Consider the following 19600-nt stretch of genomic DNA (forward strand, 5'->3'; position numbering starts at 1 on the left):
TTAAAATGCTAGCTTCTATCACTATTTAAAAACACTTTTAAATTGTTTTGCATATTTTCTTAGGATAGGATTAAAATAAAATATTCTGTTTATTCATTAACAGAAAGTCAGTGTGACATCTTGCTGGACTGAAGTTGTCTATGTACTGGCGAATGGGTCGGGGTGTATGTTTTACTGTGATGTAAACACCAGGTCTTATATTTTAAAAAATTAAATCATGTTTGATTCTTTCTTCTACTCTCTCTAGTTAGTGAGATTTAGATTTATGTAAAGAAAATACACAGAGGAAGAATGACAAGCTGATTATTTTTGTTATAACTTTATTGACAAGCAAAAACAATTTAGAACATTAAAAAAAATGCAAAAATAAAAATGAAACAACATTTCAAAGGTGATAACTGAAAGTTCTGTAATGTACATTATATTAAAAACTTAATCATAACAATTAACAAAACAAAAGAAAAATGTTAAATTAACACAAATTTAAAACAAATTTTTTTTACAAAGGCAAGTCTACTCAAGACAGTTATGTCTGAATCAAAACAAAAATGTAATGGCTTTTGCAATAACAATGGTGACTGAAATAACAACAAATCAGTATTTTAAAAACTAATTTAAAAATTTGTTCTAACAAATTACTTATTATCACTTAAGCTTAGTAAAATTGTACAAGTTGTACAAGAATCTGATTTAAATGGATATTCATTAAAGAAAAAAGAAGTAAGGTAAGATCACCTACTAGACAACAATTTTGTCTCACTGATTAATGTTAATCTTTTGATTTATGGCATTGTTTCTGACAACGGTGAATCAATAAAATATTTTGCAAAATAAGGAAATTATTAGCTCACAGGCTGATAGTACAGGAAGTTAAGAGATCACAATAAAAGTAATACAACGAAAGGTAATTAGTGTGAAGACTGATAAGTCTTGGGCTTTGATCATAATGCTATGAATTTTTTGTCATTTAATGACTCTTTGAAAGATTGAATTTCTGCAAAACAGGAATAGTCATCTCTTCTCTAAGTAGACAGATTTGAATTGTACATAAAGTTTGCAGTTTATGTTCATTATATGTGTCAACAAGATTTTTTTGTTTTGTTTATTTAAAAATCACTTACATCTGGTTTTATTACTGTTTGGTCGCTGATAACCATTTTCATTTCCTGTGCCCATTCATCATCAGAGTAGTTTCCCTTATCGATAAAATCTTCATCTTCCTTAATATCGACATTCTCATCTTCTTCTCCATCTTCGTCCATTGCTTGCTTCTTCAGCATAGCAGCAACCATAGCATCCTTCCACCACTGAGGGACATTTTTTACCACTTCCCGAGCCTTTGGTTCCATCTTATACTCAAGGGATTCTTGCTCAGAGACTTTGGTAACGCTTCTTTTGGGTCTTTCAACAGGTCCCTGTTGTGCTTTGGCTCTGTTCTTGGCCCCTTTAGGTCGACCCCTACCCTTTCTCTGAGGGGTTTCTGCGTACAAATAAAAAATTTCTTAAATATATTTGACTAAGGTTTAATAGTTGTATTTTTTTTTAAGCTTCATATTCAAAGAATTCATTCACATCTACATAGCTGTTTTGTAATGTGTTGCCTTATTTTAAATTTCATTCTGTATTTTGTTTTATGTGCTTTACAAATGCTTCTTTAAAATAATTTCAAAGAAATTATAAGACCCTAGACAGGATTGATAAAATTTGTAGTTTTTTATCAGCTTATGAGCGATTTCTGGAAGAGGTACCTAACCTAATAACTAAGCACAGTGAAATTAGGTTATGTATTACGTTGAATGCACAGGTTAATTTTCAATTTTTGAGAAACTCTGATAACCAGAAGTGGAACTTTATTTGTTTTCTAAAATACTAATAATTTGAGTACATTAGTGGACAAAATTTTATACATATGTATAAGATCTTATTTTCTAAATTCTATCAAACTGAGGGATTTCTGGTGACCAGAAGTTTATGCTATATCAGATTTCTCAAATAAATTAAATTCTACCTGACCAATTTCTTTCAAACTTTTCCCGTAGGTTCAGACAACGCAAAGTACTAATTTTCCGCATTATTATATGCACATTGTGTTCATTTGGTGCGCAATTCTTTTTTTTTAAAAGTTCGATTCTATTCTATTTTTAAAAAAAATTGAGTTATTAAAAAACCTTTTTTATAGCTTTTTTATAGTCTCTTTACTGTTATATAAGAATATAATAGAAAGTTATGTGGCAACCTAAAAATATTTAAATCAGATAAAAAGTGTTATCTATACCTGTTGGAGATGCATCTATCTGAGGTGGTTTCCCTTCTTCAGATGACATGGGTTCTACAGACGAAGAAGGCTCAGTGGGGGCAGGTGGCTTCAAAACTTCTGAAGCTGTATCGGTTTTTGAGATAGCAACACCAAGTTTTTTTGCCCTTGCAGCTAGTCTCATTTTTTCCATGTGCTCTTTGCAATGCTGTTTTTTAGTTTTCCTCCTTCTGTTTAAAGATTTAAAGAAAAGTTTTTTAATACAATTTAAACCTCTGATCTTTCAACAATTAGATTTTATATAATTCAAAGCTCTGTTCTTTTAACATTTAAATTTTATAATAATTAAAACAGGAAGGCCTATAACTCTATTATGGTGAACATTAAAAACAAAAGGATATTAGAAATTATTTCTTTTAAAGGAGCTTGCATTAACGTCAGCATCTACTTAATGCCGAGATTGAACACACTGTAGGAGAGCTCTCTCCTAGACTCCCATTACAGGATCAAGCTTTTGCTCATTAGCCAGACTGGAAAGGGTTAAGAATTGATCATTTCTCTCACCCTTGTTACAGCTCATGCCCTACATAGGAGAGATAACTTTCACAGCTTCTTTTCAGGCAAGATAGTGACATGCCCTTGCTTAAGGTTTCATACTTAACTACTATTTGAAATTTGTGGGTTTCCTAAATAAAAAAATACTTTCTTTGTCCTTAATAGTAAGTTATTTGTTCAACCAGAATAAGTGATAACAATACTTAATAACTTAGGGGTTTAAATATCAGTATCACCTAAACATACTAAACAAAAACATAAATATTTTATAACTAATTAAAAAATATCTTTTTCAATACTTCTAATTTTTAAAAATTAAAATCAAATCAAGTTTGAAACAAATCAGTTAGGTACAAGTTGTTGAAACTTCTCGTCTCTATCAAGATTCCACCCAAGACAAAGTAAGTAAAAAGACAAAAGCACTTAGCAATGAAGACGAGAAATCAAGTTAAATAAAAGCTCATTAAAATGCTTTCAAGAAAAAAATACATACATTCTTCTAACTGCTCCGCTTTGGTCACTTCTGTCTATAGCTGGCCTTGGAATAGGTTCTACTGGCCCCAGCACTTTAGTAGGTTCCACAGTGGAGATTAAAATAGGCCACATTAAAATAGCTTTCATCCTGTGGATAAAAAACAAAATCAACCAATAATACAAAAATACAATTTTTGATGTATAAACTGAGTATGATTTTATAATGCTCATATGACTAAGAACACATCCCCCCTACACCAAGTTAAACTGATATATGCTACTCATCATGAGAGTGACTGAGCTATGTCATAGAGCCCTTGCAAACACATACATGTCAAAAAAAATATTACCTGGCATATAAAAGCTTATACTCATTGCTCTGTCTGATGGCTGCCAAATTATTGAAACTGTTTTCCTTCTGAGAAGGCCCTGCAGCCCCTGTGGTTGGTCTGACCTATTGAGTGGACAATGTTTATGGTGAACAAGTTAGTTTTAACACTGCATGTGTAGAGTGGACAATATTTATGGGGAACAAGTTAGTGTTAACACTACATGTGTAGAGTGGACAATATTTATGGTAGACAAGTTAGTGGTAACACTACATGTGTAGAGTGGACATTATTTATGGTGAACAAGTTAGTGGTAACACAACATGTGTAGAGTGGACAATATTTATGGTGAACAAGTTAGTGATAACACTACATGTGTAGAGTGGACCATATTTATGGTGAACAAGTTAGTAGTAACACTACATGTGTAGATTGGACAATATTTATGGTGAACAAGTTAGTGGTAACACTACATGTGTAGAGTGGACACTATTCATGGTGAACATGTTAGTGGTAACACTACATATGTAGAGTGGACATTATTTATGGTAAACAAATTAGTGGTAAAACTAGTTTTAACACTGCAAGTGTAGAGGGGACAATATTTATGGTAACGATCCTATTCATCCACAACTCATGAGTTATTGGCTTTCTATTTACTATTAACCAATCATGTTATGGATAAACATTGCCAGATAAGATAAACACAAAGGCTTGTATAGCATTCATATAGTGTCTACAGAAAAACTACATGGAAATACATAATTAGCAGCTAGTTGTATAAACTGTTGAGGTTATTCTACATCAAAATTCCACAAGATAAAAATCTGGCAAGTAATATTCTTGACTGACCAGTTTTACAATAATATATGACCAGCTTTAGCCAAAACATAAAAAAAAAAAAAGAATTAAAAAATCAAGTTTCTCTAACCTCACATATTTTTTCACCCTTATTTTGTTTGGAGTTGACTTTTTCTGATGCCTGCGTACCTTTACCAACTATGACGCCATTGTTTGAATCATTCTGGTCATCTTCGATAACCACAACTACTTTATTGGAAACTTTCCTACCAAGGCTGCGCTGACTGGCAGTGTTCACAGAGGCCTTCACTGAGCCGCTCTTGACGTTCTCTGGAGCTTTAAATAGGCTCTGCTGATTGGTGGTGTTGATGCTGGCTACACCAGAGCTGCAGCTGTTGGTGGATGGGGCATCTGGACCACTAGACTGAGAGTTTGCTACAGTCTCAGCACAAGCTGTCTTAGTGCAGCTTGGGGTACCTGTATCCTTAGAGTTGTCACTGGTTTTCTGATCAGCTGAGGGGATTGTGGAAGTAATTTTACTGGGATCTTTGTCGACACTGGCAGATGGAGGCATTTTTTTCATTGCAATGACTGTGGCTTGCATTGTGGATGCGTCCATAGTTGGGTTGGCTGGTTTTGTAGATTTATCAGTAGCGACCATATTCGGGTTGGTTGGTTTTGTAGATTTATCAGTAGCGGCCGTATTTGGGTTGGCTGGTTTTGTAGATTCATCAGTAGCGGCCGTATTTGGGTTGGCTGGTTTTGTAGATTCATCAGTAGCGGCCGTATTAGGGTTGGCTGGTTTTGTAGATTTATCAGTAGCGGCCGTATTTGGGTTGGCTGGTTTTGTAGATTTATCAGTACTCTCAAGACTTACCTCAATTTGATTATTAGATTCTGCATCAGTAGCGTCAGGATTTACCTTCGGATTCATTTTACTGTATGTGTATGTAGGTTTTTTCACAGTCATCAGTTTTGGAGGTGGTTTTGCAAAAGCGTAGATTTTCTGACAGCCAAGCGGAGCGGAAACTATACAGTACTTATTTCCAAATGCACTTGAAGGAAACTGTGGTAAAGTCGAAACTGGTGGTTGAGATTCCAGAGGTTTGGCCTGGTACTTTGGACACCAAGAAACCGGAGGGGGGGATACATTTTTCTTTTTAAAATCTTCCCCAACTTTCCCAATGTTCTTCTTCTTACTCATCCTGCCGTGGGCAGTAGGAGGGATAACCGCATCAAAATAGGGATGGTACAGCTTGCACCTGTTTGATTTGAAGCCTTCAAACATGCTGGCTTCGTGCTGCAGCTGCTCCTCTGTTGAAGGGCGTAACCATGACACCGAAGATAAGACATCATCCACTTCTACTACAGATTCCGTTGTTTTTTCTGCAGAATCTGGGGCCTTCTTGTCCTGCACCGATTCGTAGAAGTAGAGATCGCCAGCTCTTTTGATGAGCAGCCTTTTCCTCAGAAGCAATGCTCTCAAAAATCGAAGCGATCCAGTGTTAGGTGGCAGTAAGGGTAGGTCAGAAAATATTTTCTTCCCTTCCACAGTTACTTTGCTTCTTTCCTCAGCCAGTTCTTGCAGTGTTAACGTTTTTGTTTTCTTACTGGGAGGTTCACACTCAAGGTTCGTTTGCCTGGCCGGGCGCTTGTTTCTTAATTTTTTCAGTACACTCTCCGAACCCTCTTCCTCGTTCTCCTCTGGTTTCTCCTCAACCGTTTCACCAGAATCCTCACCGGCAGAAAAGCTGTCATCAAAATCTTCAAATTTTTCAAAACTAGGATCAGATCGCATTAAGGAGAGGTTCATATCAATCAAATCATCTTTTTTACCATCAATTAGTGTCTTCAGCCGATCCTCATTTTGTTGTAAGACTCTCAGCTTATTTTGCAGAACACGCTTGTTCTCCATATATCTTTTCTTAAAAGCCAGACTCAACAGCAGCCGGCGTCTCTTCAAATCAGCAATGTTTTTTACTCTATCCTCCTCAAACACTTCAGTTTTTTCAGACTCTCTTTGGATATAAGCATCAACTTCTTTCTCTTTCTTCTGAAACTCAGCATCATCCTCATACGCTGGAAATTTTAACAGCTGTTCTTGGCATTCAATAGCCTGTAGGTGGACTGAGTGATACATGTTTACAATATCAACGCCAAGGCTCTGCAAAAAAAAAAAAAAATAAGTTGGTTCTTATTTTTACATATTTATCTGGCAAGGAAAGCTAATCTAAATCAGCAGTTTATTTAAAATGCAACATTTTAAAAACATTTTTAAGGAATAATCTATTTATAACATCTAAAAAAATAATTTTGAGTTAGAACCCTTATGCCATCTGTATGAATATCATAAGTAGATGATCTGTATGCTTTGAGGCATAAAAAATGTATTAATTAATTTACAGTTCTGATAGTGTTTCAGATGAAATACACAGCCACACAATATTTCTTGCTATTAACCCAACACAAATAAATCAATGGGTTACTACCTTCATAAGCATTAGCGGCACAGAAATGTTCAGCTCACTTGCTTCTTTTTCAATTGTCGGTGCAGATCTCTTATCAGCTTCTGTTGGAAGATAAATTTAAACACAAATGTTGACAAAACTTAAGCACTTAATGATATTTTCAGGATAATTACCATCATGAACGACAGAGACATAATTATCGCTTACTGAATAGCCTGCGTATACGTCCAAACCTTGCTCTCTTTTTGTCGTTAACAAAAATGATACTTTTAATTTCATTTTCCACCGCGGCAGTTTGCACTTGTACTCTTTTCTTTTCAAGATCCTTGAACCAAAAAAAAAAACCATTAATAAAAGACTAGGACTCCAGTTTGACAATAAACTAATATTTTTATGATAATAGGATATTTTTGATAACCAGGGAATGTAACTCTTCTAGGAGAGATAACTACTGTATCGAACTGCTTCTGCCTCAGGCTGAATAAAAGGTATTTAATCTCTTTCAATGTAAAAAATTAAGAATGATCACTTAAACTTACTTCTTTGAAATATGCTGAAGAGAGGAGTTCTTGAACATTGAAATGTTTATCTTTTAAAAATGCTTTATTTAAGGCCGTTTCAACACGCTTTGATAAAACCTGGAGAAAATATACAAAAATATTACTTTTTTTTTCACTTTTATTTCTTAAGTGACGTTATACAATCAATGATATGGAGATTCAATTCATTATAGCTTTTTACTTAAAGTTATACAATTTATACTACCGAAAAGGATTTCTAGTTAAAATGTTTCAACCAACTATTAAAAAAAAATCCAATTACAAAAGTAAACAAGCCAAAACATTAATATAAAAATCTACAAACTTGTAAAAAGTTACTTGTATTTGGTAAATAAAGTAAAAAAATGAATTTTATGAGATAATTACCACATTGGATGGGTAAATGTCTTGCTTGTTTTCTTCAACTGTTTCGTTGACAGCCAGTTGCATTAGTTTTTGTGTTGTCTCCGGTGTCATCTTTCCACTAGCAAAAAACAATGTCAGTAAAACAAAAATTACGTTGCAATCATTATGATTATGGACAATTTTCCATTGGAAAGGGGCGTATGTGTGTAAAAAATTATTCTTTAATAACATCACATAAAAGAGTTGGTGATTAAATTATAGTTTTGTCAAGGCTAGTGAAAATACTTGCATTAAAAAGCTAACACATTTTCTTTTCCTATATTTCTAAAAACTTTCAAGGGTAAATAAACAAAACAAACTTTTTTTGATTATCTTTGGCTAACAGCTTGTACAGGTTCTCTGTCAGCATTCTGTGAAAAGTGATTTTCTTTGCCCAGTGAGCTAAACCCTTGGGCTTGGTACATCTGCTTGCATTAAAACAATTCAGCTGGAATGGTGGCCGAGGGGGGATGAATTCAGGATCTGGAGATATTTGAAACCGAAATTATGCTAAACAGAAAAAAAAAGATTTATAACTGCCAAATGATTTGTAACAGGATTGTAATGATTGAGACCATATGTTTGGTAAATCTTCTAATTGATAGTTAATTATCAAAATGTTTGGTAACATTATCAAAATAATTTATAGCACTTTCATAATGATGGGTGAGATCATAATATTTACAAATGCTTAAAAAATTATTCCTAACAGTATCAAAAAAACATAATGACATAAAAGAAAGATTGATAACAACCTCAAAAGATTAGTAATTGCATTAAAATGGTTGTTTACATGTTCAAAATGATTGATAATGAGATCAAAATTCTCTAGATAATGCAGACAATACAGTATCACCTGAATCTAACTCATATCATCAAGTATCTTTATTTAAAAGTTTGATTTTTGTTATCAAAACAAAAAACAAATACAGGTTTACACTCATTTATGAAATCTGGTGACCTAAAGCCGCGCAACTAAAAGCGCACAAAAATAGGGCGCATGGGCATTTTTTCCCAAAAATCGAGCATTTATAGACATTGACAAAGAATAACTACTTGTACCATGTAGCATAATAAAACATATTTCCACGATATATGACAAAATTAAAAGTATTAATATAACTATTTTGCATTTGCGCATTTTTCAGTTTGCGCAGTTTTCCAATGGCATATTTTTCTGGGAAATCAACCGACCTTTACACGAAGAAAGATAGAATCTGAAATCAAGCTGAACACTAACCAACACGATTCCTTCTATCCTGCTCCTGTCTTTTATAATCCTCTGAGCTAACTCCTAGCTGCATGGACAAGTATTCCTTGGCCTTCAATTCTTGTTGCTTCCTTTCTGCCACAGAAAGGGATTTCCCTAAAAGCAACATTTTAGCTTGGGTCTAAAAAGACAAAACAAAATGAATTAATGCTACTTTAATTAAAAGATGAATGTGAATACCGATTTCATTTTTAAAACCATAATTTAACTACTGAAACAGTAATTATGTATTAATATTTCTAGTTTGAACAATCAAATTCAAGTTAGATGGTTATTATCCATTTGAAATGGTAAACTTTAGATAAAAAATGTGCAATAACGTAAATAAAAACATTAATGTTTTAAATTTCATAAAAAGCCAATGACAATACAAAAAAAAAATGACAAATCGAGTGGGAAAGTTACGCACTGAAAGATTATCAAACCACTGCGTTTGGCTTTTCCATTTTTGCAGGGTGCGATACCTGCTGAGCAGCATGCTGTCTGTCCGTCCCTGGAAATGGGGAGCCATCTTGCACCATGCTGGGTGATTTAAAAAATATAATTTTTGTATACTTTTTAGCACATAATTTTAAAACAAATTAAAATATTGGTATTGACAAACAACAAAAAAAAATACTGGATCGTACTAAGAGATTCTTACATCTGACTTTTGTGTTAATATAGTGAAATATATTCATATGCTGAGTGATTTAAAAAATTTAATTTTTGTACACTTTTTAGCACACAATTTTAAAACAAATTAAAATATTGGTATTGACAAACAAATAAAATACTGGATCATACTAAGAGATTCTTACACCTGACTTTTGTGTTAATATAGTGAAATATATTCATATTGCTACATTACTTTTTTTTTACTGACACAGCTGTAGATTTTAAACCAGCTATTTCTTAAGATTTAAAAACAAAGAATTTTTAAAAAAGCATTCATGTAGATATAAAACATCTTTAGTAGAAACAATAAAATACCTGAGCCATGCTCTTTGTGCAAACGCAGGAGTTTTGCATCCTCGTCATATGTAAAGTTACTAAAATTGATGTTTGGAGCTAGACAATTGATATACCTAAAATAACAATCAATAGTCTTTTTAAAAAGAAATATTTTGTTAAAAAAAGGGATAGCTATTGCAGGGGTGAAATTAAAAAATTAAGAATTTGTACAAGTATAGGAAATCTCATGTTGAATTAAAGCAGTATTACCTATCTCTACACTGCAGCATGTTGCGAGTTCCAATAAATTTTGCGATTCTAGACCAAGATGGTCCAAACACTTCCAAACCTGCGAGAAGTTTCTGGAAAAAGAAATGTTAACGTAGATTTTTAAGAATGTTGCCCTGATTTAGAGATATATACTGTTAGATATACAAGTAGAGCTGTTTCAGCTACCGATTTTTCTAGCAATGTTATAGTGACTGTTTACATCTAAGGCAGTTATTTAAAAACTAATAGGATAAAATAACATCTCTAAAATATCATAGCAAGAACATTTTGAATAACCAAGTGAAATTTAATAACATTCCCTATTCAAATCATCTGCAACTTTGTTTTCATAATACCACTGAAACTACACAGTGATTGCCATTTTGGCCTTCTCCATTTACAATACATTCTTACACTAAACAAAACAGGGTTGACATGTTTTTTTATAAGTCCACTACCCATGATTTTGCTTAGGTTAAAAAAACCTTGCCATAAACCACCGGTTAAAAGCCACTTTGGCCGGCACTCATTCTTACATTGAACCACATCTGAAACTACTTACACCATCCTCTGGAGCTCATTACATTCTTAGATTGAACCACAGCTGAAACTACTTACACATTACATTCTTACATTGAACCACAGCTGAAACTACTTACACCATCCTCTGGAGCTCATTACATTCTTACATTGAACCACAGCTGAAACTACTTACACCATCCTCTGGAGCTCATTACATTCTTACATTGAACCACAGCTGAAACTACTTACACCATCCTCTGGAGCTCATTACATTCTTACATTGAACCACAGCTGAAACTACTTACACCATCCTCTGGAGCTCATTACATTCTTACATTGAACCACAGCTGAAACTACTTACACCATCCTCTGGAGCTCATTACATTCTTACATTGAACCACAGCTGAAACTACTTACACCATCCTCTTCCTGAGTCCAGCGTCCATGATTCTGTTTAGGGTCAATCTTAATGTACCTGTAGCTGCACTCTTTAGGACTTCTTGAATCCATTAAAGATGCAGCTGATAAGCAAACATAAAATAAAAATGTAAAGATCAAAAGATGAAGATCATCAACTCAATCTTGTGGTATTCATTTGGAATAAGCAGAAATTTTTTTTTATATATTTTTTTATTGTTAAGAAAATGAGTATATTGACAATTTTAAATCATTATCAGTTATTTGACAACTCTTTCAAAGTAAGAGCAAAAAATGAAATTTTTTACGAAATTTATTCTGGAAAAAATAAACAGACCTTGACGCCAACTGAAGAATCCAAGGACGTCTTTAACGTGGTTACAAACAGTGAGAAGTTTGGCATCTTCTTCCTCAGTCCACGGTCTAAAGGTACACAACATCAATCAATTATGTGCTCTCAAAATCAAACTGTTGCACACACAACACAAACATTCACATACAAATCTTTTTACAAAATACTTTTATATGCAGAAAAAGTACACCTCCACACTGTATAAATAACTTAATAAATTTACATTTAACCCCTAAATTATTTGAGCAGATTTTCTCTCATCATGATGACACTGAATTTAAGGTATATTGTTGTTTTTAAATTTGGAAAAAAAATTTATGCTAATTTGTAATGTCAGGCACTATTGAACCAAACAGTAATTTAAAAAATTGCTATCCGGGTCATTTTACTATTATTACTAACACATATTTCTCTAAATATCCATGCACAAACAATATAATATCACAAACTAAACATGGACATGCAAGGAGATGTAGACTCAGTTCAAGAAAACTATAGTTTTAGTTGTAACACCCTACATAATTATGAAAGGACTTCCTCAATGTGTATAATTAGCCTTAGTTGTCCCCGGTAACGCCCTTTTCGTTTACTCCTATTCAAGGTCAACTAATAAAGACAAATTTTATAACCTGAAAACTCACCTTGATTTTAGCTGAGGGTTCAAATTAGACTGATAGTGATTAAAGCATTGGAATGGTGTTCTATCCGTCTGTAAAGAGAGAACATTTTTAAGACTACAACTTGTGTACACTGATGTGTCATCAAATTATGGAGTTAAAAACATCTTTAATCAGTGAATGGGACAGCATGGTCATACAGTACAGCTCACAGCTGCTAATCCAAATGTCTTGAGTTCATATCCTGGTCCAACAAGATCTGATGAGTACCTGACTCACATTAGGGAAAGTAAAGGTGGACGGGCATAGTGCTGGTCACAACAACCACTCATATTTCAGAGGTCACAGAAATAGGCAAATTATTTCATCTGCTCCATGGACCACAAAGTTGGGAAAGGGTTATTTTTTTTCTTATCACAGCGTGGTCAAGCATGTCATTGGCATCTCTCATGCTCTTGCTCTAAGTCTTTAGGCCACCCAAGCCTGAATGGTTACCTGACTCATTATAGATTGTGTGAGATAATGAGACAATCTCTTTATGGAATGGCCAAATATACTATAGATGAACCCTACTTTTGATGCCCTTATGTCAGATCTAAAACGATACTTAACTTATAGTTATTTTATTACAGGCTTATAGTTTATTTTATTACGGGCTGATAGGTTAAGTAATTACAGGCCATCAACTTCAATATAACTGTATGTTTGTAAGAAACCAAAGATAAGCATACAACAGTTACTAACTATGCATTTAATTTCCAATTTTCTATATCATACCTTGTTTTAAAAAACATTTATACATTGCACTTTTTAGATAAATGTTGAAGAAATAACAAAAAAATTAATTAAAACAGAAAATTTATGCATAAACATGGCAGTACATTACCCCAAGATCTGAAGCTATTTTATCCCAATCTCCGCCTTTAGATTTCGCGACAAGTTTTTTAAGCCTTGCTTCCTCATCTCTTTTCCATGGCAACCTGTTGACCTTTGAGCTTAGCTGGTGATCCCAGGCCTTCTGACAGTTGATCCAAGTGGTATCAGCACCAAACTATATTTAGAAACAGTATTTCGTTGGTTATCTTACAAAATTTACACCATTTGATTAAGTAATGGCATTAACTATTGTTAGAAAATGGATATCATATAATAATACAAAGTATGTTTTAATTATTCACACAAAAAATATCTCACTTCTTTTGACATAATATACATTATACATTACCTAAAGATATAAAAATTCAACTGTAAGCTATTTTCACTTACATTCTGTTTAGAAATTTTCATCCAGTCTATCTTTTCAGAATCTACATTGAGCAGCACTTCATCCTCAGAAATATTCCTAGAATTTGTAAATCAATGATATTATTCGTATGATAAAAAAATCTTATAAAACGATACCTTTTTTAAAAAAAAAATAGCAATTTAGAAAAAATATAATTAAACAACGGCACAACAACAAAAAAGTATCCAAGAATTTCCGTGAAATAAGTCCGTCTAGAATACGTAAGTCAATAAAACAACTAAAGACTTAACCTCAGCATTAGGTACTATGGATACCCAAGAACTTTTAAGACAACATATAAACAAATATGATCAAAAATCTACTTACTGTCTTTCTTTCATGTCTTGCTCCAGCCGAATGATTTCTTCTTGACATTCTTTCAATTCTTTTCTAAGAGTAAATAAGCAAATCATTTACATTAAATTTATTCTGAATATGTTTACAGTATTTCAAATATTTAATACAAAATCTATGCTCTCAGTGTAATAAACAATAACATTAGATAACTAATAAAAACTAATAAAACAATACAGTTCATAAACTTACTCTTTTTCTTGTGCAGACTCCTCCAGTTGTCTAATCTTTGCATGTATTTTTTTCAACATCTTTAGAGTGACTTCCCCTGATTCAGACATACTGTTCTCATTTGATTTTTCTATTGCCATCTCTCTCCTTATGTCCTCCAGCTTTGAAGTGCAGCTATCACGTTTTGTTATTGTTGCTTCCATTCTGAACAATGATTAAATAAATAGCAAATTTTAAAAAAAGGAAAGTATTAAAATGTAAGACTTAGATAAAAAATTATAATGTATTATAAACCAGTGGCTTCACTAGTTTGGGTGTCATAGGTGCAGTGCGATCACTTAGGGTGTCAACCCACCCCCATCCACAATGTTGGATTTTATTATTTGTGTCACCCCTTTAAGTAGGCTTTTATTATTTGAGCTAGAAAAAACTTTGTGAAGTAAATTTTACAATTTTTCTATTGATGTCACCCTCTAAATGGTGTCACCCAGTGCAGACACCCCTGTGTATTATGTTACATCTCTGAAAGCCTAATATAAAAAAACTGGCATTCGCTTAGAAATATAACATCCTCTTTTAGTTTGGATTTACCTTATTTCCGTTTGATTGTAGTATAGTTTATCTCATTTAATTTTAGTGTTTTTAAGTGTATTAAATTTAGAGTAAACATGAGGTAGATTTTCAAGCTTTTAATCAGTATTAATATTTTTTATTTGAGACTTACAAAATGAAAGATTTAAAAAACAAATGTTTAATTAATGATACAATATTAGTAAAAAAACAAATGTAGTTACCTTAACATTAGAGGTTTTAGCAGAAGTTCACGACAATTTTCAATGACAGCTTTACGAAGGACAGATGTTTTTCTGACTAGAAAAAATTTGATAGTTCAGAATATTTATTTTGAGCTATTATAACGAGAAAATATTGTGTGTAAACATATAATCAAATGAAGGATAATTTAAGCCTTAAACACCAACATTATACATTCAAGAATGGCTTTAACTTTAAACACTTTACATTCAACTGATGATAATTTCAAATGTCATTTAATTATATTCCAGAATTATATAAATGACAAAATCTCCAAAGTATGATCAAATTAAAAAATAACTGCTGCAGGTAGGTATTGAGACTAAAACTCTGTGAAGACTGTCTCTAAGCACTAGTTTCTAAAAGATGTTATAAAAATATTGGAAAGAAAGAATTAAAATAATAAAATAGTGTTGTAAGGATTCAAGTCTTTAAATAAACCACTACAACAAGAACTTACATAGTGGCCTGGTGTCTCTCAAAGCTTCAATCAATGCTGTATCATAACCCATGTTCTGTTTCTTTTCAATGACATCTTCATTAGCAGGAGGGTACTTAAATACAAATCAGTATTGTAAGAAAGTTTTTATGACAGTAAATAGCCTAAATGATGGATTATAGTTTGGGAAAAATTTCAGTAAAGTTTGCTGGTTCACGATAAAAAATAAGTTTGGATTTTAATAAGGAGCTTCTTCTTCTTTGATCTTAATTATAATGATGGACGGGATTTCCTCCAACACAATTAAGTATTACAAGTCAACCTGTTGACTCTGATTTTAGCCTTCTTTTCTTTCTGGATTTGCTTCCATTGGCTTTGTCCATCCAAGAAATAACTACAAGTTAATAGTTGTTTAATTTAGAAGTTTTCTCTCCTAGATTGGTTGCTGTCTCCAGATATCGAGCCTCACCTGCCCGGGGGTTCAAACTCTGGTCTTTTTGGTTTCCAAGCCGACCACACTGACCATTTATAAGGAGTAATTGTTAACTTATTAGAATAGCAATCAAGTTAAAATCCCTTATTTGATAAGTAATTTTACTTACTGACACAAGGTCTCTAAAGTACGGAGCTCTGAAAGTTGAAAAGGAAGTTCCTTTGGCAGCTGTCTTTGAAGTATCAGAGGTATCTGCATCTAGTTGTTCCTGTAAATAGAGTTCTTAAAAAATAAACTACAGCACAAACTACACAGACAAAAGAAAAAATTGGCTAAAATGAGGTACAATACTTCCTTTTAATAACAGAATTGTTAATTTTATTTTTTTAAAAACCCAGAAAATAATTGAATTACACAAGACATTTATTTTTTATTGCTACACATCCCAGAAATTATGACCATGATTTTTAAGAGTTAAAGAAAAATGAAGTTCATTGGTAAAAACATATAATTGTATGGCAACAGAAGTGTTACTCTTTGAATACCACAAGCATTTTTAATCATCTGACAAAAAAAAATTTAACAGGAATTTTATTATATCAAAATACACAAATTCCAAATCGTGTTTTGGTGGATACTATAGTGATTTTTACAAGTTTTAGCGAGTTAATTAAAAATAATATTTCTTTCTGCTTACCAATTTTTCTTTATTTCTTTCTAAGGCCTCTTCAATGTTTTCAATGTAACGGATAAGCTGTTCTTGCAGAGCTTTATTTAAAAGCAGAGTTTTTTGTGGACATGACTCTCCTTCAGCATAATTTACATGTGGCGGGAGACCAAAAACTGGCTTTGATTCATCATCATCCTGGATCAATTCAGTGCAATACAGTATTTTAAACAATTAATGAAATTAACTAATTCTAATTAGAGACAGCTTATATCAGCAATTGATCAATAAGATCAAGGAATATAATTGATGATAAAGACCAATAATTAATTATTCAATTACAAAATCAATGTTTTTCTTTCCTGTTATAATAATATATTATTACTGTTTCTAAGTAATTAAAAAAAACAACTAACTTATAACCTTTACTAAATCAAACTAATGCTACCGCCACACATATACTCACCGCTGTGTTACTATAGCTCTGTGACGCATAGCTTGAAGACACTGATCTAGCAGTAACTAAATAGGGAGCAAAAATTGACACTTTTCAAATTTAAATTAATAGTATAATCACTAGTTAGTACTGGAGTATTTTTCATTACAGAGCTCAACAACAGACGTCCAAAAAAGAGGTGTTACATTGTAAGTAGTAAAATACATGTCAGCATTGAACTAGCCTCCATGCTGATATTACTTTACTACTAATGACACAACACAAATGTTTTCCATACACAGATGACTTCATTGTTAAGCCCTGATTGGAAAATAAGCAAACATGAAACAAATTTTTTAACAAATATGACAAGATTTTGAGTAAATTAACACCTTTAATAATTTATATTTTATATACCAAGGTGCGGTAACACTCGACTACATTTACATTAAAATTTCAACAGTCAAATAAACAATGTATTGCAGTAACGAATGTTTACAAAACTCAACAAACATTACCCGGATAATTTATGCAGCTATACTGAGATTACACAAACTACAGTACTGACACTAAACTGCTACTAAACGTCTACTACAAACTCACTACTATCCTGATATGAGTAACTGAATACTTTTTTTGGTAATCTATCGTTTTGGGTACGTAAAATCGCCCGCGATTTGTAATGTGAAAAACAGGTGACTCCTTAAATTTTAATAATTATTTCACATTTTGAGGAGGATTTATGTTTTAAAAAATTCAAAAATGTTTCCTTGATTCATTTAAGTACCTGTTTTTAAACAATTGAATTAAAACTTTTCCGTAATTAATGAAGACTAGCGATGTTTCCAACAGATGCAACCATGCTCATTTACTACAGCAGCCATCTTGTCTAAGTTTTATTTTCATAAGCTTTTAGCGCCAGATTCAGGGGGAAGCCACTCTATTTTACAAATGGCTGCTGTTTATATAGCAAATCTTGCTCTCAGACACTGCTGTTTAAAGTTAATTTCTGGCCTATATCGATATATTTAGCCATTGATTTAGGTTTATTATTCATTTATCTATAATATTTGACACAAACATATGACAATATAATTCTATTAAAACCTTGACAATGAGGTAACGTTTTCGTACATAAATAGCCGCGGGCGATTTTACGTACCCAAAACGATAGATTACCCTTTTTTTTTTTACTGATGACTTGATTACAGTTTTGAGTTTACAGTAAGCATTCCATTAGGCCCATGTCTTAAGTGCTTTCATGAAGACAAAACAACTTACGTGTTCGATCAGATGCATCGTTTTCTAAATCAATCAACAACTGTTCCCCTGCTTCTTCTGCTTCTTCTTCTTCAGAGTCATAATCCCAGTAAAGATGAAGCTCTTCTCGAAGTTTTTCTTCATCTTCAAGAAGTTTGCTTCTTTCATCATTGACAATATAATTACTTTGATCCATTTTAATAATTTAGTTTATTTCAATTGCAGCATCTTACACAAAAAATATACAAAAAAGTAGGGATGTTATTTTGTAATCTAGACTTGGATCTGCGTACAGCAGACTCGCAAAAATAAGACAGCCTTTTCATCGACTTCTCACTTGGTTCGTTTCAGAAACGAAATATAGAAGATCTAGCCTAAATTACATTATAAGAGTTACCTTTCTTACACCGGCTGCCAGAGCATTTTTTTGCATTTTAGTTAATTCTAGCTACATCTTTTACCTTATTTTCTTTCTTATTTTATAATACTTTATTAACAAATTATTATGTTCATTGTTATTATATTATTATGTTCTAAAATAGAATAAGTTACTCTATTAGATACAAAGAATTTATAAAAAAATTTTTTTATTATGCTCTAGAATAAACATGTAAAGTGTGCAAAATACCTTATTACAAAGGAAAGCAATGCTCTGTAGATATTCCTTTAGGGAAATGACTAGAATAAGAAAATGGTTGCCTACTTTTAAAAATGTCACACTATTTTGTCGGGGGTTTACACCCCCTACCATTATGACAGAAAATCAGACCGCCCCTCACTTAATTGACATCACATTGTCAGGGGCACCAAAAGGTTAGGTTAGGTTCGCCCCTCCTGGGACATAGGCAACTGACAAGAGCTTTCCAGGCATCTCTGTCCTGGGCTAGTCTCTTCAACTGTCCCCAGGTGTATCTAATCTTCTTGGTGTCTTCTTCCAGGTCACGTTTCCAGATCTTTCTTGGTCTGCCTCTCCTCCTCCTGCCCTGTGGATTCCAGGTGAGGGCCTGTCTTGTTATGCTGGATACAGGCTTCCTGAGTGTGTGGCTAATCCATTTCCATTTTCTCTGGAGGATCTCTTCTTCAGCTGCTAGTTGATTTGTCCCAGTGGCGTAGGAAGGGGGGGGGGGGTTAGGGGGGGGTCATAACCCACCCCATAGACCCCTCGGTATATATATATAGTATGAGGGGGGTGTAAATCAAAAGTTTGAGGGGGGGTGCTAATCGAAAGTTTGAGGGGGGGTGCAAATCAAAAGTTTGAGGGGGGTGGGGTGCAAATCGAAAGTTTGTCCCCGGGTAAAAATTTGACCCCCCCCCCCCCCATGAGACAATCCTGGCTACGCTACTGATTTGTCCATTGCCATAATACCTAATTTCTGATAGTTTTAGGCCAGGAAATTTGCAGGTAGAATTACAGCCAGTCAAAGTTAAGAAAATTAATGGCCACAAGACTTTGTACATTGATTTAACTGTTTTCTAAATTCTACACCAGGCAGTCTAGCATCAAAATAAAAACTGTTACAGGATAGTGACCGATAA

General features: G+C 33.1%; 1 protein-coding gene across 1 annotated transcript; it reads right to left on the reverse strand.

The window, feature by feature from the left end:
* Nucleotides 1–303: 303 nt before the first annotated feature.
* On the reverse strand, nucleotides 304–18420 carry LOC131953019 (uncharacterized). The gene is made up of 27 exons (XM_059315999.1): nucleotides 18086–18420; nucleotides 16835–16890; nucleotides 16399–16566; nucleotides 15871–15969; nucleotides 15290–15383; nucleotides 14811–14886; nucleotides 14038–14220; nucleotides 13819–13881; nucleotides 13473–13548; nucleotides 13093–13257; nucleotides 12231–12298; nucleotides 11575–11660; nucleotides 11238–11341; nucleotides 10299–10390; nucleotides 10068–10162; nucleotides 9505–9617; nucleotides 9066–9216; nucleotides 8146–8308; nucleotides 7808–7904; nucleotides 7421–7519; nucleotides 7089–7206; nucleotides 6903–6982; nucleotides 4544–6577; nucleotides 3634–3737; nucleotides 3303–3431; nucleotides 2276–2484; nucleotides 304–1480 (listed from the first exon to the last, which is right to left on the reverse strand). Exons 1-27 carry the CDS (start codon nucleotides 18258–18260, stop codon nucleotides 1107–1109), a joined length of 5271 nt encoding a protein of 1756 aa, XP_059171982.1. The 5' UTR covers nucleotides 18261–18420; the 3' UTR covers nucleotides 304–1106.
* Between the last annotated feature and the right edge of the window lie 1180 nt (nucleotides 18421–19600).

This window comes from Physella acuta, unplaced genomic scaffold (assembly GCF_028476545.2).
Source record: "Physella acuta isolate Inbredline_101_S28 unplaced genomic scaffold, ASM2847654v3 ptg000900l, whole genome shotgun sequence".
NCBI classification, from domain to species: domain Eukaryota; kingdom Metazoa; phylum Mollusca; class Gastropoda; family Physidae; genus Physella; species Physella acuta.